This window comes from Rhinolophus hipposideros, assembly GCF_964194185.1.
Source record: "Rhinolophus hipposideros genome assembly, chromosome: 15".
NCBI classification, from domain to species: Eukaryota; Metazoa; Chordata; class Mammalia; order Chiroptera; family Rhinolophidae; genus Rhinolophus; species Rhinolophus hipposideros.
The window spans coordinates 28945235-28971534 of NC_138061.1; the positions used below are offsets into that span (position 1 = coordinate 28945235).

The 26300-nt window shown below is 39.7% G+C and overlaps 1 protein-coding gene across 1 annotated transcript; it reads right to left on the bottom strand.

Moving 5' to 3' along the window:
• Nucleotides 1-5206: 5206 nt before the first annotated feature.
• CEP55 (centrosomal protein 55) lies at nt 5207-24205 on the bottom strand. Its single transcript, XM_081074341.1, has 9 exons — nt 24129-24205; nt 23170-23354; nt 21069-21344; nt 18871-18939; nt 11473-11623; nt 9857-10170; nt 8509-8580; nt 7732-7857; nt 5207-6358 (listed from the first exon to the last, which is right to left on the bottom strand). Exons 2-9 carry the CDS (start codon nt 23350-23352, stop codon nt 6158-6160), a joined length of 1392 nt encoding a protein of 463 aa, XP_080930467.1. The 5' UTR covers nt 23353-23354; nt 24129-24205; the 3' UTR covers nt 5207-6157.
• Between the last annotated feature and the right edge of the window lie 2095 nt (nt 24206-26300).

Consider the following 26300-nt stretch of genomic DNA (forward strand, 5'->3'; position numbering starts at 1 on the left):
TTAACCAGGCTTCCTGGCCTGATGAGGGAGCAGGTAGACATGAAAAGGAGTGGCAGACTCCCACCCAGCAGCCCCTTCTTTGACAGTGTGCGCCATGAGCAGCACATAATGCTATGTGCTCCTCATACTGATTCCTTTGCGGGGCAGGTGGTCGTCCCCAGTCACCTTGCAGGAAGTGGGGCCGCAGGACCAAGTTCTGACCAATGGGAACGCGGGCAGAGTGCATCATTTCCCGTCTGCCTCAGTGAAGAGCTCATACCACTGTCTCCATCTCTTTTCCCACTGCAGAGACCTTGGAGGCCTCGTGTTCCAGGTGGTGTAACTACAAGATGAAGGAGGGCTACCAGCCCACAAAGGTGAGAGAGAAATCTATATTGGGTTAAGCCACAAAGATTTCAGGGCTTACTTGTTTTTTGTTGTTGTTGTAGTTTTTAAATTTTTTTATTGGGGAATATTGGGAAACTGTGTTTTTCCAGGGTACATCAGCTCCAAGTCATTTTTCTTTCAATCTAGTTGTGGAGGGCACAGCTCAGCTCCAAGTCCAGTTGCCATTTTTCAATCTTTGTTGCAGGAGGCACACTTTCGAGAATTGAACTGGCAATCTTGTTGTTAAGAGCTCTAATCAACTGAGCCATCCGGCCGCCCCAGGATTTACTTGTTAACGGAGCCTAGCTTGGCCCATCCTAAAAATACTGTGTAATCCAGTTCTAGTGGATGAGATGTAAGGGAAGTGTATTGTGGAGTTTTTGGATGGATAGTTCCATTTCCAATAAATTTTCTTGTTGGATAAAAGGAAAGAGGCATATAAAGAGTGTTTGTTCATTACATATTAGCTAGCGGTCTGTTTCTAGGTTTTGAAAAAAATCTCATTAGCTTGTGATGTTTGGAAGTGTAGCAACTGTTATGTGAGCATGAGTAGGGGGCCAAGAGAATTATACAGATGACATCCCAGAACCTTAACATGCTGGAACTGCTGATCTAACCAGGATTATCCAATTCTGGACTTGTTTTTTAGACAAACAATTAATGTCCTGATGGTGTCCAGCTTTTCTGATCTTTGCATCTGAATGCATCTGCATTGATGCCAGCTGCAAATAGGGATGGGAAATGTGGTTCTAACGGGAGAGTGAAATGAATGGAGGTTCTTGGAGATCGCTAATGCCACTCTTTTCTCTTGTCTTCTCTTCATCTCCATCCACACTATAATCATTGCTGAAAAACAATATTTCCCACCTGCAATGTGCTTTCGTGTACATTTTCTGGCTTTATGAGAGAAAAGCATAAAATAGGGGCTAAGCGCTCAGTCTCTAGAAGCAGACACACTCAAGTTCAAATAAGGGGCTCTGTCACTCTCTTCGCTATGTGACCTTGGACAAGTGACTTAAGCTCTCTAAACCATAGCTTCCTCATCTGGAACAATTATAGAAACTCCCAGATAGGGTTACTGTGTGAATAAAATGACATGATGTTTATTAAGTATTTAGCATACTGGTTGGGATACTAAAAACACTTAATGTACAGGAGCTCCTAAATAAATTCTCTTTTGGTTTTCATGACACTCTGGAAAGATAGCTGGGGCAGGCATTTCTGTTTTAGAGTGGAGGAAGCTGAGACTTAGGGAGGGTAAGTGACTTGCGTAAAGGCAGAACCAGAATTTCAACTCGGGCCTGGTGGTTCTCATTTCAGGGCTCTTTCTGTAGCTACATGCTCCCCTGAAATTGCCAAAGTAAAACAAAATAAAATTTAAATTTCAGGTGTTTCTTTTTTGATCTCCAGTAAGCAATAATTTCCATAAAGTTCACTTCTTCAGAAGGGAATTATTACTATAGCATATGAGCAAACGTGAGAGATTGTTAAATTTATACTGAAAATAATAGACTCTGGTTTTCTCTTAATCCTTAGTATTAACTTGTTTCCCCCACCTACCTCCACCCTATAAAAATCAAGTGAAAATGCACACCTTCAAACTTATGCAAGGAGGCATTAAGTGCCGTTCTGCAAAATCTGTGGCTCAAACAGCAAAGCTGCCTTTTTCCTAAGTCTTTTTCTTCTGCTTCATTAAAACCTTTATTATCTCCTCTGGTATTTTAGCATTCAGAAGTTTGCTTTCTGTATCTTTGTAGCTCTGTGACTCGGAATATCATCACGTTAATGAGATATGAAGGAACGCCTTTCACTGTATCACAATCTGATCTCATCCACGCTGCTGCCCTTCCTGTACACCCTCAGCCTTTGTCATCACAGTGACCGATATTACTTTGCCCATGTTTTTCTTTAAATTCTGCTTAGTGATTCACTTTCAACATTAAGTCCAAGAACAAACACTATTTGAATAAATTTCATTATTTTTTTTCTTAAACCTAGCTCAGTCATCACTTCCTTTTGAAAGCCTGTCCTCTCTCAACTGTGAGGTGACTTCTTATGGGGCACTTACCTCACTGTGCTGTCACTGATCTGCACTGGTGTCCCTCTTGCCTTGGCTCTGGTAAAGGTGGCTCTGCTGTACTCTTCTCCCTACCTTGTCAGTTGCAGATGGGATGTTTGCTGAATCAAGTAATGAGATTGTGTTTGGTACATCCCCTAAAATGGGTCAGTTTCTTTCGGGAGACTTAGCTGTTTAATACCTGTTAAAACATTTTAGTGGACGATGTACTGATCTTGGGGTTAAATCAATATAGTGAGTCTGGCAAGCAAGAAGGTGAAGGTTATTATCAGATGCTAACTCGTTCTCTTGGGTGCATGTCATTCCTTCTTTCTCTGGTTTAGTTGCTTGGTTTGGAGACAAAACTTTAATTTGACTCTGAGTGCTCTTATCTATTTCTGGACCACAGGACGCTCCCCAGGGCTCCTTTTTACGTCATCTCTCCAGATTCTATGCAAAATCCTAGCTTGGTCCTGACCTTTAACCCACTTGGGTGCCATCACTAGACTGGCCTCTTGGATGCCTTCCGAACATTTCTCACTTAACCAAAAAATATTGAAATATTTTTTTTTTGGTTAAGCGAAAATATCATTTGATTCAAAACAGAGAGCACAGGATGAGGAAAAATAAAGAGAACAAAACAAAACCAAAAAAAACAAAAACGAAAGAAAAGAAAGAAAAAAATAGAGAACCAAGCCAACAAACAACTGGATTTACCTTGGGTGGACAAAGCACTGGGGATCTCAGAAAGAGTAATTTTGCCGAAATCGTGGCACACGAGAAAATGTATGGGCTCTCACAACAACTGCCTTTGAGAGCCTGGGTCTCCCTCACTCTCCTGCAAACACACTATGTGACCTAGGATAAGTTACTCCCTCTCTGGGCTGTTTCATCAGGAAGTCAAGGTTGGACTAGCTCAGTGGGCCTCAATCTTCAGTAACACACCAGAATGTGCTGGAGAGCTAGTTAATAATGCGTAGTTCATGCTCGTCACACCCATTCTGGTTTAGGAGATGTGGGGAGGCCAAGGAATCAACATTTTCAACATGCTCCAGGTGTAAGGTGATTTCCTAGACCAGAAACGTTGGAGTAGAGGACCACTGAGCTCCCTTCCAGCTCTGACATTCCCTCGCAGAGGTGGTGAGAAAATGCTGGCAGCCAACCAGTTCTATTTGGGAAGTGTAACCAAGAAAGCCAGATGGCAGATGGAAGGGATGGTCCCAGAGTCATATTCACTCTGTGTCCCTCAGACAGTGTCTGTTTGATTGAACCGGATTTGAGAAGACCTCAGTCCTAAGACAGCAGGCAGGACAGAGCCTACCTTAGCTTCCTGCCCATCTCAGGCTGAGCTAGCCAATCCTTTGGCTTCATTCGGATGCTCCAAACAGAGGTTAAAAACTAGAAATGAATTTGGTCCACAGTGTTAATTTGTTTCGCAACATTTAAAAGTTGGAAGATTTCAGTTAAAAATTCTAGATTTCTCTTGGAAAATCCAAAAGCTAGCCACGCTGGACTCACATGTGCCCAGGACATTGGCTGCAGCTGAGCAGCTGCACCCCCTTTGGGTGAAGGCAGGCATTTTCCAGCCTCCACATTCCGGAGGCCCGCTGTCAGAGGCTTCTCAGTTGGCCCCCGACCCTAAAATGTGCTCTGGGATAAGCCAGAGCAGCAGAGCTGCGTATTGGAAGCGTGTGGTGTTGCCTGCACTTGAGGATTACGGAATTGATTCTGTGTATGACGTTTTTCACCTATAGGTCATTGTTAAGAAACCAGTAGAGTGGAACTCACTGCTGTTTATGGCAAGGTTGTTGAGGCTACAGACCTTTACTACAGGGCTTCTTCTCTAAAAAGGCACAGTAGAGGACTCTCTTTATAGGCTCAATACCAGGATCAGTGTAGTTTCTCTTGAAGATCAGCTGTATTGTTAAGTCATGTAAAGGGTGTACAGGATGGTTTTTCTGTGCTAACATCTACAAAACTCCGCACCAAATTCACTCAGCTCTCAGCACTGCCTTGGGGCTACCCTTATGAGTGGCTCCATTTTACTTCTTAGTCTTATACTATTACTTTTCCCTACTTCTTCTTTATTTTATCTTACTTTAAGACTTGTATCTTTGAAGCATCAGACCTTCAATCTATATTAGAATAAGGTGGGGTTTAAATAAAATAAACTCCTCTACCCTACATATAACTTCATTATAGCACTTCCTACAATGCATTATACTTATCTGTTCAGCTGTTGGTCTCTTCTATTAAACTGTATTATGATCACGGTGTCACTAATACCTAGCCGACAGCCTTGCATATAGTTGGCATTTAGTAAATGTTTGGAGGTGAAACTAAAGATGTTAGAGAACTGGCATAGCAGGGATCCATGGAATAGGTGGAGGGGTTTGACAAGGCAGAACTTTTCAGACCAGAAGGATGGAGGAGATCAGGTAGTGTATTCTGCTGTTTGTCTCTCTAACTTGAAAACATCTCGTAACTCCAATTGTGATATTGTGTAAGCATACTGACTTCAGGAGATACACATAGGGTGCTTGCATGGTGGAGAGAAGATGGACATTGGAGTTCACTTGGAGTTTGAAATCCAAGAATGTCTTTTTTAATTTTAAATGGTTGTGGGGATTTTGCTTAACCTTTCTGAGCTTCATGTAGTATTTGGTTACGATGTATCTTTAATTACCTTATTTTACACTGTATGTTAACATGTAATTTTCTGGCACTTCTCTCAGGGTAGAAATTCTAGAATACCTTTCTATGTACATATATGCTAGACATGATAAAATTTATTAAATAATTTTATTCTTTTTTCCTTTATATTACTAACAGCAGTCCAGTGTTAAACAGTTTAGAAAACCTTAAGAAATAAAAAAAATAACACTTTGGTTTACATACACATGCATAAAAATATATGTTCAGATATGTAAATATCTGTTCATTACATTTCCCAGCTTTAATTAAGAGTGCCACAAATAAATAAATAAAATATCTGCAAATTAAAATGAGCGGGCTAGATTGTTGTTTTTAAATCCATTTTAACAATTTTAGCGAACATGTGCTAATGTGATTCAAGTTAAAGTTATAGCCAGTTAATACGACAGAAAACATTGTGTATGGCTTCTTAGGAGTATTCCTTAAGCAGAATCTGCTTTGTGCTAAGAGCATAGCTAGGTTTACAGTTTCAATAGTATGCAACAATAAAGATCAAGAAAATTCCCAACTTTTCTAATAACTGCTCTATAGTAGCAAGGAAAAATGAAAAAAGTATCACCATCTTTTATCAATGGCTCGATTGTAGGTATAACAAGTGCTTGAAAAAAATAAAAAGGCCAAGATAGTAAGACACTTGGTTAATTACTTTTGATTTCTAAAAGTCCACAAAACATAAAAATACTTGCTTGCTTGTGTAACAGATTTAACCCACAAGCAATAACCTGAACTATGTTTTCCCCATCAAGTACTTCAACAGTGCAAAATGGTAGTCGTGTCAGCATATGCTGCTCACCACATTCTGTTACTGGAGCCTGAAGATGAACCATCTCAGGAAGGTATCACTGCCAAGGAAAATGCAAAGCAGCCAAAAAATACAGTGATTCACTTCTATACCAGAATCTGAAAGGCAGATAGACAGTTTCTTATGTAAGAGGTGAAATCAGAATTCAAGCTGTCCATTAGCTAACATAAGATACAGTACTGAATCTTTCGACACAAAAACAGAGAACAATTACATTGCTACTTTGAACAGTATTCAACATGGACAAGTAGGTCTCGATGTTCGGTGGCTGGATATTGAATATTGCACTTGGGACATTCCACCAGGCTTTCGTTCAGTGCAGCCGTAGGACTTTTTGGTGAGGCAACTTTTACTCTGTTTGCAGTCTCTCCTTGGAAAGTGACTAATGGCTCTGTGAAGGCAAACTCACGAAGCTGCTTCTGAAAAATAAATGTCAAATGAACACCGTTTGTATACAGGCCTACGTTCAATAGGTTTAACTGCTCTACAGATAGTCCAGCTGCTTCCGCCCTGCAGACAGATTTTCTTTTGAATCTCTGCTTGTTGGTATTATGGTGGTTAACATATAAGGTGGTTATAAATTACCCAAATTACCCAGGAAGTACTGGGGTTGGGTATTTATCTGGATAGATTTTATTAAAATGCTTAGAGCCAAATTTAAAGATTGGCCTGGTGCAAGGCTGACAAAATGTCAGAGGAGCTTGTCAGCAATGAAGAACTACATGGAATTAAGATCACAGAATTTTAGCAGATCAAACAGGTTATATACAGAAATGACTAAGATATTGTGTAATACCTCTGACACTTGCCTTTTGCATGTTTTCTGAGGAACTTAGAATAGTCATTAAAACTTAAAAATCAGTATTTTACAGCATACTATAAAGATGATGGATAGGAGAAACACAAAGAAAAGTACAGGGGAAGTATGGGTTCTTTTGTATACCCTCTGGATTCCTACATTTTGAAAAACAGTCATTAATAGAAATGAATTATAAATTTCAATTTCAAATATTATAAATGGTCAAAATCAATAACATACTAAATAGAGCCAAAATCATATTTTCGGTCTTTTATTCATAAGGAAGTTAGAAGTGATGTTTTTAAAACAACTGTCTTCTTTTTTGAAAACTGAGGAATTCTATTAATATTTGTAACATTTTACCCTCTGCACTCTGTAGTACTAGGATGATATTATGCACTTCTGGGACATACACACACAAACACAGACTCCTACAGGTTTGGTCCAAAAGCTTATCAGTAAGATGAAAACAGGTACATAGAAACAATGTTATTTAAGAGGTTTATGTTTCAAAAGATTATGTTTTCAGGGTGACCTACAAAATATGGTTAACTCAATATGCCTAGTGTATTAACAGAAACTGTCCATTATCCCTAAAAACAGCCTTTCTTTCTTTCTTTCTTTTTTAAGAAGAAACACATAATTTCCGTCCAGGACTTACGACTGCCCTGCTTTCCCCCCTCCTTCTCCCAGGCCAGGCACTCTTTAGTGCCTCTGGCATCACAGCACCTGCCTAGGGTGGGTGGGGGTGATCCCGGACGCCAGTAATGTAATAATCACCAAGAGGTACATGATGTCCCTTTTCCTGGTGCTCTGAACTGATACTCAAAGGGCAGTTACATCAAATGAGGCAGGGGCTCTGCCTATTGATTTGAGAAACAGCCGTTCTTTAAGCTGTATCCTTGTAGTCTAAGAACTGGTTTGATATAGAAATGGAGAGATGGCAGAAAGAAAAAGAAAACAATAAGATTAGTTTAGCCATTCCAAACTCACCAAGGATTCCAACTGTGTTATTTGATTTCTTGCTTTTTGGAGCTCCTTAAGAATTACATGCAATTGATGCTGCATATTTTGACGGTCAATTTTTTCATTTTCAAAGTCTAAAGTACACGCCTGCATCTGGAGAAATGACCAGGACAAGAAAATTATAGCTAGTATAAATTGTCTAGTTCTCTTGACTGGATGCTTGCTTGCATTTTTTAATTAGCACAAGTCAACATCTGTTGTTTACCATCAGAGCAAGAGTTCATCTGAACACAGTGAGATATTGACAAAGAAAGAAGCTTATGGTTAAGGATTTGGTTGATCTAAGGAGGTAAGCCAATGCTTGAGGTATCGGTTCCCCCCCACCCCGACCCTTTTTTTATGGGAAAGGGGGAGAAGGGAAAGAAATGGCTGTTTCCTGGTTTAGAATATACTACACATCTCTGGTCTATATTCTGAGAATAAATGGTGTTTGAGTTCTGCTTGAAGTTATCAAGTAGCCCGATTAGGGAGACCCTGTTAGGTTATAGTAGGAACTACAGACGCCGTGTGGGGAAGAGTAAAATTTGCCAAGGTGAACATCAACCCATCAAGAAAACTGCCACCTCACTTCTGAGAATCTCTTTTAGCTTAACAGTAGTCACAGGAATATATGGGTACTACAGATAAAGTTTTTTTAAAAAATTTTCACAACTTCCAAATGGTTCTTCATAGAATAGTAAACATGAGGAGAAATTCCATTTTCTACGGGGTTAAACTGAATTTATAAGCAACCCCAGTGAGTACCTGTTGTTCCAACAGAGCTACCCTTGTTTGTTCCTCTTGCTGCTTTAACAGCGACGTGTAAAGAAACTGGACCTGTAGGGTGTAAACAGAGACAATGTTGTCACATCCAACCTTTTATGCTTGACCTGGATACGCAAGCAGCTCACAAGTCTCATCTCTAATCAGAACACCACCTGCTAGTCTGAGTGAGTCATTCCAGCTGGTTGCTGGTGGCTGTCTATGCCAGCAGCGAGCGGCACCTCCTGGCTGACAGCTCCCTGAGGCACAGATTGAAAGCTGATAAACAGCACAGAACTCTGCAGGGGCCACACCCATGTTCCTGGAGGCCCTGACATCTAATCTACTAATACTTCTGGGTAGAATAACAAAGCTGGCAGTGCCTCCCCTTCTTGGAGCAAAATTCTCAATCATTTCTGTGTAATCTTGACAAGAAACACTGCTTGCAGCACCTGTAGACAGAAGTGAGGGTGGTAAAGACTAAGAAGGCAAATGTTACAGACTATTTTTTCCCCGGCTCTCATTTTGGAGGATTTTTTAAATTACTACTCTAATAGTAGCAGTCACTAATATTGACCTGTCCCTTTAGTTTACAAAGCTCTTTCACATTCTTTCAGTAGACCCTCACAAAAACCCTATGAAGCAGGAAAAGGTTATTATGATTAATTTGACGCATGATGAACCTGGCAGTCACAGAAGTTAGGTGATTGGCCTAAAGCCACACATCCTGGACTAGAGACCAGGTATGGCCTCCAAATACCATTCTTTCCATTATTCCATGCTGCCAAAAAAAAAAAAAAAATTAAATTAATGAGTTTCTGTCAAAGTAGCATTCAATTCTAAAAATCCTACCTCAGTAATTCAACAGAGACATCCTGGCATAAAGCTGGGAGTATGAGAACATAGAAGGTGCCACATGAATTAACTTGAGTATCACAGTTGACGCACCAGCCTTGGAAATCAACCTTGACTCCCCTCTTTTCTTCGTATCTTTTGGTTTCTAACACATACTTACCTCCTGTCTCAGAGCCTTTAAAGTGTATATGATTTCCTCTGGCTGGAGAGAATTCCCACAGTCACTCATCTTGCTTGTCATCAGTTCTTTGTCCAAGTATCTCCTCAGTGAGGCTGCGACTGGCCCCCAATTTCTCTGTCACATTACCCTGTTTCATTTTTGTTAATTTACTTTTTTATGGTCTGTTTACATTCTAAATATGAACACCCACAAGGGAGCAGGATCTTGTTTTGTTCCTTGCTGATTCCCTAGTGGTTAAAATAGTCCTTGACACTTAGTAAGTACGATGACAAATTTGAATTATGAATCAAGGGAAACCTTCTGGATTAGGCTCACCTGAGATAACAGCTCTTCAGATCTCTTCTTCTCTTCTTCAAGTTTTTCCCTGGCAATATCATTCTCTTCCTTGAGTCTTTGTATTTTCTCTGTTTTATGCCTATCATCTTCCAGATGTTGGACATCTGCCTTTCTTTGTGAACACAATAGTTTATTTAAATCTTGAACTTCTTTTTGGGTTTCTTCATATTTTCTTCGAAATTCACTAAGTTCAAGACTCAGCTGAGTTATGGTCTGTCGTTCAACCTCAAGATCTTTTTTTGCATTTGCCAAGAGATGGCTGTAATATTTCTGCTTTTCTTCTTGAAGATAACCTATGACAAACACACCAGGGCACACTTACTTTATAAAACAGATAATATTCCTAAAAAGATAAACATAAACTGTTTCTATAAACAAGATCACATTATTTTTTCACCTTATAAGATGAAGAGTCAAGAGATAGGATTGATGTTTGGTGGAACAAGAAACAGAAGCTCATGTATATTACTTGAAGTTACAAAACTAATAATGGAAGAACTAAAATCAGTAATATAACTATTCTATGGGGAGAGAACATCACTAATGTATACAGAAGATAAATCAACAAATAGATATAAACTCATTATTTATAGATAAGGAGATAATTACCAAAATTAAAAACAGAAATGTTAAATGCAGCTGTCCTGATGGGAGGAGGAAATAGATTAGGATGGGATGAGAAAGGCAGGGCAGAGTCCTTCTGTCCTATTATTTTAACAAGCGCTTCTATCACTTTGATAAAACACACACACACTCATTACCAAAGAAAAAATTAGGCTTAGCCCATAACTAAAATCCTATTTACATGTGCAGTAAACTTATAAAGGCATTACAGCAATAGCTTTGTCCCCTTAGGGATAAACAGCTTTGAATTATCTCCAGAGACATTGCTTTTATATTTTTTGCCTCTCTTCGGCCTTCTCTTTGTATAAAGGCTTCAGTCCTGTTAGGGCTGTCAGGCATTTAATGAGTGCTCTGCATGGGGTTTCTCTTCTCTTCCAAGCTTGTCACCTGGAACTGCTAAACCGATTTCCTCATCTGTAAAATGAGAATAATGACCTTTCTGCCCCTACCTCTTAGGGTTCTTGTGCAACTCAATTGAGACCAATGTTAGGGAAACTGTAAAGTACTTGGCGAAAAGACAGCATCATTCATAAGAAACTTCATCTCAGTTCTATGCTGAGAGTCAAATGATTCAAGTATCATATGTAAAATGTATTTTCTCCTGGGATTGATACGAATAAATGTTGAAGGGAAGCAGAGTAAAAAGATGACAAGGTGACAAGGCTAGCTCTGGGGGAAACAAAGTTGGAGAAGGGCTCTGAAGGGGGGGAGGGCATGCATGATGCAGGAAATGTACTGTGTCTTCAGAGCTGCCAGAGATCCCTCTTACCCTGTGCCTTTTGCCCTCTTTTATCAGAAAGCAATGGGAATAAAACTGACTTGCTAAAATGGTACTTCTTACTTCAGTGCTAGAAAACTTGCCATTATTTTACTGTCTTGACACATAGCTACAAAAATCTACATTTGAGGAATCTCTCCTTTTGGAAAGTGTCAGGCAGGCCTGGCCCAAAGGAATATTTTTATACCAGTACCTTCTGATTCAGTCTTTTTTGTCTGCTGTGGGAGTGAATGAGCAGCTGTTTCTGATTTCTGTTCCAACTCACGGATCTTTGCTAAAAGTGATCTTACATAGATCTCTCGCTGCTGATCATACACAAGCCACTGCTGATTTTTCTCCAGAGCCTTGATGTGAAAATGAAAGAAAATCAATAATAAACATTACTATAATAAAATAAAAAAGCAAAATCTTAAAATGGGCTAGGGAGCCCATCTTTTCCAGCACATAAAAACTCTTTACGGCTCACATAATAGAATGATTCTAGGCAACCACTGGCTTCTGATACAGAAATACATTCTAATATCACATATCTTCAGAATATCTAACAACGTGTCCAAGTCATGTTTACACAGGGTTAAGTTCATTTGTCTGCTGTCCCCTATATACAATGTGCTTTGAGTCCACGTCATTCTCCACAAAGTAGAACGCCTTTGTGGCAGACGTGGAGATGCACTGCTCAGACACCCTTTAAGAAAGAGCTATTTCTGCCCAGCATAGAACTCTGTTCGGAAGCTCCCCATGGGGCGACAGACACTCATCAATTAAAAATCCCAAACTGGGATCACTCACCTGGTTTGTTTATGGGCTTATGAACTCAGTTGTTTTACATAAATATCTACACATTTTTTAAAAATTATTTTATCAACCACCTTGAGCTTTTTATCTGTGTTTATTGTGACTCTAAAACAGATAGTAACTCCTTGAAGTGGCAGACCATGCTCTTCTGAAAGGATCTGGCTTTTATGCACAATATATACGCACGAAATTATTTGGATGATGGGATAACACTAATAAAATAGGCACTATCTGTTAAGTCAGCTGGTACAGGAAAACCGATGCCTTTTACTGTTATTGCTCATATATTAGTTTTCATTTCAGTTACATCTTTCCCTCACAAAACTAAATATGCTTTGATAGTTTTAACAGGACATCTAATATAAGTTTGAAAACCTTATAAAATTTTATCTGTATTTTCTGTAGATCATACCACCTGATTTTTGGCAAGACATTAACAAATATTCACGTAAGAAGCTACATTAACTTCAGTGGATAAAACAAGGTGGAATATATGGACAAAGATATGTAGATTTGTGAAGTGGTTTATTATTGTTAACTAGGACAAATTCATATATCCTCTGATTCTAACTCTCACTGTTCTTAAACACTGGATCCTTGGAATCTCAGTGAAAGGTAAAACCAAAGGAATCTGACAGGGCAGTACCGTATCCCCAGCCATCGCTCACTAGCTGCTTTCTCCCCTAATACCAGTTTTGCCAGAAGAGGTGACAGTTTTGTTACTGAAAGTGGGGTACAGGTTCAAGTTGAAAGCTAGCAAAGAAGACGATTCATCTGCTGGTGCTAGGGGAAAAAAGCCTAGAAACTCTTATATGACACCACAAACATACAATGAGATTATAACCCGTCTCCTTTCCAATCGAGGTGTTCAGTACAAGAGGATGGGCCTGCCCCCTTCTCATTCTATGTACCTAAAAGGCTAAGGAAATAGCCCTGAGTGATTATTTGTGTGGAGACGGCATCCACTTCTAAACCTGATGTCCCACATGTAAAATGTTATGGAATAAGAGGCCCAGAAGGAGCACACATAGTGATGGAAAGGCCCTTCACGAAGGTCCTTTGTATTTAGACCTCTGTGCCTGGTACCTATGCTATGACCTGTCTGCCCCCATTGGAATGCCTACTTGAGCAATGATTTGCTGTTGGATCTTGGCAAACCCTGATTGATTTTGGACTAAGAGACAAAAGAAAAAAATGTGGCCATTTATTTATTTATTTTTGCTCAACAATGGAAATCCTCAGTTGGAGAGTGATTTCCCCATTCAGAGTGAGAAGAGATACAGGCCATGACCAAAACCTTCAGGTTAATTAATACAATGATCACCCTACATTTGGGGGCAAAAGAGCTAATCCTACCATGTTTTCCCGAAAATAAGATCTAGCCTGACCATCAGCTCTAAGGTACCTTTTGGAGCAAAAATTCATATGATGTATCAAGTATTCATAAAATGTATCAAGTAATGTATCAAAAATTCATATAATGTATCAATAAGACCCAGTCTTATTTTACTATACTATAAGAGCAGGTCTTCGATATGATATGATATGATATGATGATATGATATGATATGATAAAGACCGGGTCTTATATTAATTTTTGCTCCAAAAGACGCATTAGAGCTGATTGTCCAGCTAGGTCATATTTTCGGGGAAATATGGTAATAAGTTCAGTTCAATATCTTCCTTGGTCTCCCGAAGTGCTACACCGTTTTAATTATATGAATAACTGAGAAACTGTGAAAGCTTCATGACACATCCTGCTAAAACGGAAGCTATCTTCCCTTATGCTGATATTAAAATGGTCCACAATCTGTCTTTTCCCATGTCTTCAGGTTTTAGCCTGGCCTTTCTTTCTTCCACTGCTACTCCATCGTCCATACAGCTATGCCCTCTGTGCCTTGCTTAAACTCTTCCCTTTGCCCAGGGTGCCCTAGACCTCCTTCCTGTATCACCTGCCCACTGAAAGCCCATCTTTTCATCAAGTTCCAGTGAGTCCAGGCTTGTCTTTCAAGCCTCCTCGCTATAACCGCCCTGACCAAACTCCCTCTCCTCTGTAAGCCAATAGTACTTTTACTGTCCATCCAATCTGTTTGCCATCTTATACTCATGACCTTGATTATTACTGATACTTATCTTAACTAGATCATGTGCCCCTTGGATAGCTGGGCCCAAGCTTGTTTCAATTTTTTACAGTTCTGTGCATGTGTTCACTGTTTCTGTAGCAAGTGGCTGCCTGATAAATGTTTGTGAAAGATGATGACAAAATAAAGTGGGTAAACAATGGCTGCGAGAGTTAGCAAGAACCCAAGTAAGTCTTTTAACCCCAAACTGAAGTTTGAGAGTATTCAGAGAAGGGAGGAGAAGGCATGAAAGAATGGAGCAGTTCCTCACACACAGTAAAACAATACATTTAGAGTGATTCAAAAAGAACCAAACACTTTCAGAAATCTGTTACTCATTAACTAATATATGAAAATGTAATTTAAAAGAAAAAGGGGCTCTATAATAAATCTGCCAAGTTCAAGTGGCCAAAAGTAACCTCAGAGGGTGATCTGATCATAAATTGCTAACAGAGCAGGTCATGGTGGCTGGTCACACCCCAGTCCTATCACTTCTTTAGTGACAGGTTTTTAAGCAGCCCTGTCCATTGTTCTTGTGCGTCCAGGTTAACACACCTTTGAAATGTCAGAGTGGTCCTCTTTTTCAGACCCCTCTGAAGGGAGCACCTATCTGGTTAACTGTATTCCCGCGCCTTCCTTTCTCTCACTTGCATGTAATCTTCCCTACTTCCCTCCTTAATTCCAGGTGTTATTAAAAAAAACTGCAAAATTGTCATTCACCAGAACTTTGAGATCTTGCTTCCTGACATGTCGCCAGTTTGGCTCAAATAAACTCAAACTCTTATAAAAATTCTCTACAGGTCTGGACATTTCTTACATTAACAAACCATTTGTAATAAAAGTATCACAGCTATTTCTATAACCTTATAAGTTCTTAATATGTACCCCTTGTGTTGTAATCCCATACCTGTTGTAATTTATTATTATCGATGGTTGAAGTAGCAGCCAGGATGTATAACTTCATATCCTTCGGGGCTGCTAGAAAGAGAAGGTACAAACACAAAATTCTTGACAAAAAAAGTTGCATGGTGTAACTTTACTAAAGTAAAACATATATACTGGAATATATTTTCCAAAGTGTTCAATTCTTTTTGAATCACCCTACATTTGTTGTAGGTGTAATGTAAAAGGAGGCGCTCCCCTCCCCCATAAGCTGGCATCTCACTCTAACGCGGTGAGACAGGGTAAATGGTACGGAACATACTGGAGGGGTTTGGTTGTATATTAGAGCTTCTTGTTAGAGGGAAGAATTTCCATTCTTTAAAGATATAGGCAGTTGAGTTGCATGTCCAAAAAGACCTATACTTATGAAAACTCATCTGAAGAGTTCCTCTAACCTTTGCTAGGCTCCTTTCACAAACTCCTAAGCAAAGCTTCTAGGTATGGGGCTCAAAGGATTTTTAATTTCTGTCTTCTATAGAATTAGGAAATGGATTAGGAAGACAGAGGCAACTTCTGGAATCAAAGACTTAGTCCAGGGCCCTCCTGCCACTCGACCAGACCCTTGTCTCTCTGCACCCGTCAGGCAGTTCTAACATTTGTTCTCCTCACACGGCTTAAGAGCTCATTTATTTATCAAGTGGGACATGCTGTATATTCACTCTGTATCATATACTCAAATTTAGTTAAAAGAGGTGGCACTGCATAACTCAAAAAGCACACACACATCCAAATACTTATAAGTCCTATGTGTTTGATGCTTAAAAACCTAATTTTATACCAATTTAAAATTTTCCATATTTAAGAAATATTTTAATGTAAATAATTTAAGTCAATATTGGATGGTCATGAAAATTTTCTTTTAAAGGAATCTGTCCGTACATTACTTAAGTATGAGAAATAAGACTCCATGTTGGTTTAAGATTTGAGAGGCAATATTCTAAAAGGCCACATGATGGTGATATTGCTTGAAGTAGTAAACATTTCTTTATTCCCCATCTCTTCTCACTGACCATATGCATCTGCTTTCTTCTCCTAATAGTATCAAAAAACGGATTTGATAGCTATCAATAAATGTTGATATAGTTTTGCGGCACAACAATTAGAGTCATCACTGCATTAGCTCTTCCTTACAGCTTTGTGTCATCTACACATTTGTTAGGCATATATTTAACATTTCCATCCAAGTTATCAATAAAAATATAGTCTAACTATTACGTTGTTTTGTACACCTGAAACTAATAAAAAAGAAATATACAGACTAAGTGTGGGCAAAAGTGAAGTTCTGTGGAATGCCACTGGTTTGACAAAGAACCATGAAATGTTCTTTGGGCAAAAATGTCACTGTATTAATAGATTAAAATGTCAGCCTGTATTAGAGGAATAAAAACTGCTAAAACTAGAATATGGATGGTAGATTACGCAGAAGAATGGTGTCCATGTTAAATTTATTAAAGTTGGTATTTGAATTCAATGGTAATTGAAAAATAAATTTTTAAAAATTACCCAAAAAAAGTCGCTACCTGTACTTTAGTCGTGTGAGAGAATACCCTCATTCTTAGGAATGCACATCGAAGAATACAGGCTTAAAGGGCTATGGATATATTTAACTCACTCTCAAATGGTTCAGGTAAAAATGTGTTATGTGTGCTGGGGGGGAGGTATTCAAAGAGAAAGTGTAAAATGGGATAAAATGTAAACAACTGAATTTTGGTAAAGGGTATATGGGTGTTCTATATACCATTTTCATTCTTGTAACTTGCTGTAAATTTGAATGTTTTTCCAAATAGAAGATTTAAAAATAATTACTTATCTTCCCTAAAGCCTATGTTTAAAAATCAGATTTTTTTAAATGATGAGCACGAAATGCCTACAAAAGCTGCCTTTTAGCTGTTTGGTTTGATTTAGTTTGAAAGCTGCTGACATCAGACAATATTCACAGCATTAACTCCACGTAATTATTTCAAAATGTCAGCCAGACCTAAATGGTAGCTGAGGAATGATATAGCTAGACCTCAAGAAAGGGAAACACAAGTTTTTAGGGCTTGTTTTACAATAACATGTACTGATTCTTAAAATAGGTAGGGAAACTTCTACAGTAAGTTTTGTGGAAGCTTTGAGGAGAGGTGTGGGACTGGAACTGCTGAGCTCTCAAAAGCCGAATAATGTGCGACTGCGCACTATGAGTGTAAGTTCTCTATCCCTGCTCCCTAAACCCTCCAACTACAATTCTCCTGGTCTAAAAGATCTGCTGAGATTCCAAAGGGACAACCAGAACTAAACCACTTCTTGTTCTGCAGATGTAAGTTGATGGTTGTCGAAGAGTTGTCCTCAGACCACCAGCAGGAGCAGCAGCAGCAACTGGGGCTTGTTGGAGAGCCAGACTCCCTACCCCAGACCAGGGAAATCAGAATCTGCACTTTATGATGATCCCCTAGGTTCGTACACACATTAGACTCTGAGAGGCGTGGCTCACTCTAGATCACCACTGGAAGGTGAGTTGGGTTAAATTTTACTTCACTTGTATAAAAGCCTCTCTAAAAACACAGTAAAGAAGTACAATGTCATCCTTAAATAAGCTGAGAAGATAGAACAGAATAAAGAGATTGGGTATAAATGTATAACATTTCAAAGTTAATTTTATAAAAAGAATCATCATTATCTAAAAATAATTTTAGCTTTTAGTGCTGGGCAGTTAGTGCTGAGAAGTCTAAAAATTACGTATGAGTTTAGAACAATAGCATATATTTTCAGGCACTTTGCCAAAAGAGCCACTAGTACAATTCAAGAAGCTTCACAAGATTCCATTTAGTCAATCTTTCAACTGTTCTAGATGCTAGGGATAATACATGACACAAAAAAACTTATTTTGATAGTTCTTTAAAAACTATGTTTCTTCTTTATTTTAGTTACCTCTAATTACTGTAGTACCCCATTATACAGACACTCAACAGATTTAAATTCTTTTGAAGATCAAATAGACCTCAAGGTACACTTGCTAGATTAACTAAAATAGGAATCTTAAGAGCATACTTTGATCAGGGTAGACATGCCAGTAATATTTCTGGAATCAAAATACCTACCTACCTACGGGCCTAACAATTAAGTCAAGATTTTCATACTTGGTATATCTAATTTTAAAACTTGAAAAAAATACACTGTGAATAGTCCTGTGTCCTCAATTTATTTATTTCCCTATGAAATCTACCAATCCATTTAAGACATAAGTTTAAAATAATATAGCTTTACATTATATCTAAAATCACCTCATATCAAAGTCTAGACAAAAGAAGTATTGAGTATACAAACAATGTGTTTCCTTCGCAAACTATGAAAGCAAATCCTGGTTCCAATGGAAGAATTTCAAACTAGAGTACATCTTGCATGGATAAACAAAAACAGAAACAACTATAAATTAAATTACATTATAATAATAAAATGGTTGGGAAAATTAGATTTAGATTGAGAAGGGATATTATTAAGGTATTTGGTAATGATGGGTGATTTCTAGGACTTTCTAGACTAACAACACCATATTTAGAGGAACTGGCCCTCTTAAAACCTGGAAAGAAACATAAAGATAGGAACCTAGAGAAATAATCTCAAACCACTCAGCTCTCCGGCTCCTCAACATGTGTTTCAAATCACAGTTTCAATGCTATCAATTTCCATGAAATTTAAAAATAAACGCATTAGTCCTCTTTAGTCATAACTGAATAAAAGGAAAAAGAACTTACGTCTTTCAGCTGTATTTCCATCTCCTGAATATTACTCATTGATGAGTTGAAGCAGCTTGTAGCCATGGTCTGTAAATAGACCAATAGTAGTTAACATCATAAATTTAATAATAGAAGTTTCCTCATTATATTTAGTTGAATAGTAATACAGCATTCTTTATAGGGGTATCCCCAAATCCAGATCTAGTATATGCGGGTGAACCTCAAGCCAGATGAAGGGTTCAAGAGGAGAATTAATATCATCTGGAAGTGTCCAAGCAGATTGGAAAACTTGAGATTTTGTATCTAATTTGACTTTTGAGGTCTTCTGGACCCCAGGATCACCAAAATAGCCCTCCATACATATGAATAGCCCCATAGTTTTCACCAAAAGGAGACAAAAGAGAAACAATTGGGCTATTTAAATGAAATCTGGAAAATATTAAATTTTCAAACAAAAGATAAAAGTTGTTTTCTAGAGTTATATTTGTATTAGTGATAGTATTATTAGTTCATATAGATTATATGGAATTCAAAACATAGTTTCTCTCCTCTTTTTCTCTTCATTTTCTCACAGAGGGGAAAAAAAGACGGGAAGTAGGTGGGTAGCCAATGAAAATCATAAAAAGCTGTATTCCAGTCTTTTAACAGATACAAGGAAAGAGACTTGTGTGAACACTGGCAAGGAAACGCAAAATATTTTCTTTTTCTCCAAAGGTGCTCTATATACTCACCTTAATTTGTAGCTCTTTCTCCCTCCATCTCAATTTAGTTCTCTAGGTGGACACAATGACAGAGATGGGTTCAGCAAACCCCTTTCCTTTTTTTCCTGGGCACATTGTAGACAATGTTTCCCAGGCTACCCTATGGTTAGTGAGACCATGAAACTGAATTCTGTCCGATGGAATGTGGGCAGAAGTGAAATACAAGTATGTCATGCTCTCTCTAGCTCACAGCTGTATACAGAGGATCTGGTAAAGAATTCCACCACAAGGGACGGGGGAACAAAGAACTTGGATCTCTAAATGACTGTAGAACAAAGCCTCCTCCACTCCAACCTGCACTAGACTGACCTGAGAGAAAAATGAACATTTGTTGTGTAAGACTCTGAGATTAGGTTTGTTATAGCAGTCACACCATGCTGACTAATACAAATATTAACAGTGGATAGCCCACACAATGATTATAAGAATACATTTTAAAAAATAATAATTTCTACCAAGATTTGTATTTCCATCTTCAAAAGTGTGGAAACTAATTGTTGAGCTTTAAAGAAAGGTTTTAGTCACCCACTTTGGATCTGACTGTTTCAAGCCTTTCAGTTCTGTGGACATTCTCTAGAAAAATGTAACCTCTTTGAACTCATCTATAGAAATACCCACTTGCCCAGCTATGAGAATACACATAAATGTATAGCTCTGATCACTCTGACTACCCTGAAGGGGAGACCCTTAACTCTAAGATATTAAATCTGAAAGCTACAGATTTTCTTCTATAGGTGGTATTAACAGCTGTATTGTTAGTATTATTCAAATGTCCAAATTTCCAAAAGAATCAAAGGTCTGATCAATAAGAAACCCATTTACTGAGTACTTACTAAGCCAGGCACTATGCAATTTACATATATTATCATATTTAATCTGCGGTATTCTTTTCCTGAGTTTACCAATGTGGACACCGAGGTTTAGGAGCAGGCTGGTGAATGCTAGCAGTCTCTAAGACTACAGAGGTTAAGGAATTTATTTAGAGTCACACAGCTAGGAAGTGGCAGAACCAAGATCTGAACTCAGGTCTGCCTACCTACAAATCCTTGCTCTTTCTGCAACATTAGTGACTCTAAAACAAAAGAGGGGGAGAAAAAGAACATGTAGTTAGGAAAAGCATACTTAATATTGTAACTGTGTCTCTCAAATATGAAAAATTTTTAAAAAATGAAGCCTATTGTTTTCATGATGCAAACTACAGAAAAAAGCGTTCAACAAACTCTTCTTGGCTGTCTTAGATAAACAGTGGATTCTATATGCTGAATATTCCCTTTGGCAAAACAATGGTGTGGGGCATGGAGGGAGCCATATTAACGATTTTTGCTTATAGAGAGGGCTCCAGGCTATAAAAAAAAGTAACCAATAGTATACTATACTGTTTCATAATTTGACAAGCATGTTTCCAACTGTGTCGGACAAAAAAAAAAAAAATGGGGATAAAGAAATCATTAGTACCTGTGATAAATGAAGTGTACTGGCTTTGCTTTCAAGTTCAGCAAGTCTTGCTGTTGTAGTAGACAACTGTTTTTTCAATACATCTGTCTCTTCAGACAAGGATTTCAACAGTTGTTCTCGCCTTTCACCTTCCTTTGTTTTCTCTTCCAGCTGTTCAAGCAACGCAGTAGTACTATATTTGGTTTTCAGCTGGTCTCTGAGTCGCTGCAGTTCTTTGTCCTTCTCTGTGAGGTGATAAGCATTCTTCTCCCTCTCAGCTTCAAGGACTCGAATTTTCTAGATATAAACTAAGAAGACGCTTAGAGCAAAGCCAGGTCAAACATGAAAGGAAACAACATAATAAAGCCAGCATTTAGGAAGTATTTGTTATATATCACATCAACATTATACGAGATACCAAAAAGAGGAAACCAAGGCCTAATGCTCAGAGAGGTAAACCGATACATTAATGCAATATGGTAACTGCTGTAGTTAAGATATATAGAAAATGGGACACGGACACAGAAAGGAGACGTCAGCTCTGTCAAAGAGTGGTGAGAGAAAGCTAAAGAAAAGCTGGCTCTCACATGAGTATCTGATGATCATCCCTCCATCATACCAGTTCTAATAATCACAAAGGCTAAAAGTGAGCCACACAAGAGATATGTGCTCATTGATAACCTGGAAGCAACAGGATTTAAAATTACAGAATGTTTACAGCTGGATAAAAATGCATTCACTAACTTGCTTTTTATTAATAAATGATTTGGTATCAAATCTAGGTGATCGTCAAAGGAGTGTTCAACATTTTCAAGGACTTGAAAGATAAAGAATGCATGCTTGTCATTCTGCGGCTGGATTAAGGGAGAAAGCACCAATAGAGATGACAGAAGAAGTTAATGGAATGACTTTACTTGCTAACAAGGTAAAAACATCATAAAACAGATAACTTGTATGGGAGGAGAGAGGCAGTTATTCAAATATAAAACGGGGAAACTGAGTTGGATAGTTGTGTGAAAATGATGAGGGTTTTCGTTGATTACAAGCTTCAGATAAGGCAGTAGTATGGCACAGTTACAAAAAAATGCCAATACAATTTTAGGCTTTCATGGGAGTACAGAATCCTAATAGTACCATTTCAACCTGTGTATGCCACCGTGTACAATACTGGGTACATAATTCAGAAGGGATATGAACACGCTACCAAGTGTTCAGGAAAGTGACCACGATGATGAGAAACCAGAAAAGCTGAAGAATATGGGGTTGGTCTACAGAAAAGTAAGAGGAAGCAAGATTTCCTCAAATATCTGAAAAGTTGTCAATTGGAAAAAGACCCGACTTGCTCTGTGTAGTTTTAATGGGCACAATTAGAACATATGGGTAGAGGTTAAAGTTTACTTTCAATTAATTATAAACAGAGATGTTTATAATTAAACAGAGATGTGACAACTAGTGCTCCTCAAAAGTGGAATGAACTGGAAAGAGATCTCTCAGGGAAGCTATTAGATTCCTTCACCAGATTGCAAAATAACCTTTATGTCTAAGAACTGGTGATAGAACATTTCTCAACGCTTGAGTAAGTATTTACTTCAATATGTGTTGTTAAAAAGAATAAATCATTCGGTTTTATGATGTGCCTATAAAACAGAATTTAGAGTAATCCAATGATACTATTTAATACAGGTCATTTATTTTCTATGAACAATGAAAGTACTTTGGCAAGATAAATGAAAATCAATTTTAATTTTAACATTTTAAAATCCTTCCAGTTCTAATCAATTCCTAACAGCTTTACTGACTATGCCATAACAAATTTTAAATTAGGCCATCTGAAATACAGTTTAACAGAATGCAAAAGTGCCAATGTATGTAACGATTTTACCTCAAAAAAACCTGAAAACAAAAATTACTGGGGACACAGTAGTATTTATCAATATACGTGATAAAACGGGTTTTTAAACATGCATCTTAAAATCTGACCTCCATTTAACACTGAAATGATTAGACTTGATTTTTTTTTTTTACATTAAATGAGCAGAAAAACTAGATTATATCATTCTTGGGAAACTATTTTCCCCTCTCCTACCATACAGCTGTTTCCAGGGTTTTTAAGGCCATTTACCTCCAAAAGTCTGTCTCTCTCTGCATCAGTCAGCTTCCGTTTTCCACTTGTGATTTCATCCACCGATGTTTGTAAGGTTGCAGGTTTTCCCCTAAATTTTTGTAATGCCGTCTCTGATTTGGAGTCACTAGGCTTTGATCCCCATTTACCTTTAATTAAATCTTTGGGACTTCTGGCAGACATCTCTGAAATCATAAAAAATAAAAATACAATTATACTTAGTGAGTTTCAAAGGTCAAATATCAGGTTGGAAAAGGTCTGATAACCCATCTGCTAAACAGAAACTGTCTGTCGAAAATAAGTGGCAGAGCCAAACGCCTGGGGCATGGGAGGGGAGGTGGGGACTGAACCTTGAATTATTTTTGCTTAACGGTAGGTGGTCGACAGCTACTCGTGGACTGGCTGGAGTGACCTAAGCCACGCGCGACAGGGGGTGACCAAAGAAACACTTCAATCCCGCGAACTGCCCACAGTCCCCTACGACAGGCCACGTCGTCTACCAGCAGAGGCAAATCTCCCAAGACTCTCACCGGAGACATCCAATGGGGAGGCAGACAGGTAAAGAAACACTGCAAAAAAGAGGCACTTTGTTTTCTCTCGCCTCCGAAATGAAGCTGTCTGCGGAACAGACATGAACGTGCCTGCCAATCGGCAAAATGCTGTACTAAGGAAAGAGCTTGGCCTCTCGGTGCCTGTTGTAAGGGGGTGATAATACCCACTGCAAAGCTGGAAGGAGGGATCGAAACGACAACGGTCGTCGAGGCGCCAGGCACGGTGTGAGGTCCCGGAAACGGGGACGTAAATCAAGGGCGGGCAGAGATTGAGTCCCAGCGGACTCGACCTGCCCGCAGACCCCGCCTCCCTCGCGGTCCGCCCCTGGCCAGGGGCTGCGGGACCTGGCCGCCCCCTGTCCGCCCCTGGCCACCCGGCGCAGTCCCCTCCCCGCAGGTAGCCAGCACCTGAGGCGATGCGCGGAGCTCGCGTCCGCCGGCTCACACCCCGGTGCCAACGCCGCTTCCGGGAGTTTGAATCCCGCGGCTGCTGGGCGGGGCACGTCACTGCCGGCGGGGACGGAGCGGCAGGAAGGAGGGGCGACCCACGCGATGGGATTGCGGCTACCCGATTGGCTGTGGCCTCCAAGGGGCGGGGCCTGGAACCTGATCGCGGGAGGGAGGTGGGAAAGAGGCGGGGCGGGGTCGGGAAACACCTCCTCCCGCTGGTGCCACTCCATTCTGGGGATTTCTCTGGGGTTTTGAGAGCGCTCAGACCTCCAACCCGCTGTTTCTTTGTAAGGAGCTGAGTTGTGTGTATCCGCTTTGGGGATGAAGCAAATTCCCGTGCTCAGTGAGATAAGCCCAGTGACGGTGAACTGGAGCTAACTCGTTCTGTGTCCTTGAGCGTAATTCTAAGTGCCCTTCTAAGAGCCAGTTTCGCGCTATATAAAGTGGAGAAAAAGTGGGTCCCTCAAGGAAGTACAGCCTCCTAGTCCTGGCGGAGCCTTTATCCAGACGCAAGTCAAGGGGGGAGCAGTGGGAGAACCGACGGGCACGCCCAGGCTGAAACCTGATTCTGAGCCGAGGCAGCGAGTCTGGCCTTTGCTTCAGATTGCTGCCCTCTGGTTCGAGATGATCGGTCAAGTCTGGGTCACGGTTAGCGGATTTGAAGACTTGATGGCTAAAACGAAGAAGCACAGAAATTGGCCTGGCGTACATTGCAGACGACGCATAAACACATCAGAGATTTAAAACACTAGGTGTAAGGATATAGTAGCAAAACATCCTAGGGAAGCGATGTGGCACACCCGCTGAACTCTAGTTCTGGGTTTAGCTCCTGACTGCCTCTGATTCCCTATGTACTCTTAAATCAGTTATTTAACCCTTCTCATCCTCAGTTTCTGGATCTGTAAAGTGATGCAAATAGTATCTACCTCATAAGGTGGTTATGAGAATTAAATGAGGAAATCCATTAGTAAATACTCAATTAGTGTTAGCCATTGTTACACAAAAAGCAACCAACTTCTATGTTACTAAACAGAATGGATGAGAAACCACGTAGAGAATTTTAAAGAATTTTTCTCTATAATGCAAGAAGATAAAGTTTGGTCCCTGCTTCCAAGGAGTTCACATTTCTGATGGAAAGGTGAAGACAACTGGGCTTTCTCGTGTCTGTTGTGTTGAAACATCAGATGGGATTGGGTTGGGAGGAAGTCAGGGCAAAAGATAAGTGAGGGTGTAAATGTTACTCATTGCCCAGAGTTGAGAGCGAGGGCAAAATTATTTTCTATAGAAATTTACACAGATTTTTTAGAAAGAGAGAGAAGAGAAATCTCTCTGCTCAGTTTTGAGCTGGATGGGGAGCAGAGATGGGAGGGAATGGGAGAGACTGTATGAAGAGGGGTGGCACCTGGCTGCTGGGGGCCTGGTGGCTGGGCACACTGGGCCAGACACCCCAATTATACATCTGCTCCCCAGGTCCCTGTGGGGACGGAGTCCCAGAGAGCAGTTTCCAGGCTCTCAGCCTCACATGGAAAGGTGCTGGCTTGGGTAGTAGATGGTCATCAGCGGTGACTATTTGGCCATCAGCTGTTACTGGTTAGCCATTAGCCACTAATATAACTGCCGTGGCTACGCTAGCAAGTGGGGATTGCAGATTGCGCATTGCAGAGAGGCACGGATTGCAGTTAGCAAATGAGGTTGGCAGGCAGAGAAGTGGACAGTGGGTTGCAGATCTTGTGAATCCTGCTTCCTGTGTCTCCAACCCAGCTGCCAGCGAGACTATAGTGGTGTGACTCCCCTATCTATGGCTCTGTTGGTGTTCCTTTTTGGCCTCACCATGTCCTGCGTTCTTATGTGGGGAGCGGGACCAGAGACCACTCATGACAGTCCCTCTCTTCTGGCTGGAGTACCCCCTGTGTGGACGAAAAAGGGGCTCTATAATAAATCTGACAGTACAGTGACCAAAAGTAACCTTATAGGGTGATTTGATCATAAATTCTTAACTGGCCAGGGCAAGGTGGGTAGTCATGGCCCAGTAAAAGGTTTATCTTTGCCTTAAGCAAGCCCTGTCCACTGTTCTTGTACATCTAGGTTAACACTCCTTGGAAATGCCAGAATAATCCTCTCTTTCACACC

What these genes read in the sequence shown, in the direction of transcription:
- CEP55 (XM_081074341.1), bottom strand. Translation starts at nt 23,352, where the DNA reads ATGTCTGCCAGAAGTCCCAAAGATTTAATTAAAGGTAAATGGGGATCA. An exon ending in TGGAAATACAGCTGAAAGAC is followed by an intron (nt 11,624 to 18,870) that starts GTAAGTTCTTTT and finishes TTTCACATCAAG; the next exon opens with GCTCTGGAGAAAAATCAGCA. An exon ending in TAGCTCTGTTGGAACAACAG is followed by an intron (nt 7,858 to 8,508) that starts GTACTCACTGGG and finishes TCATTTCTCCAG; the next exon opens with ATGCAGGCGTGTACTTTAGA.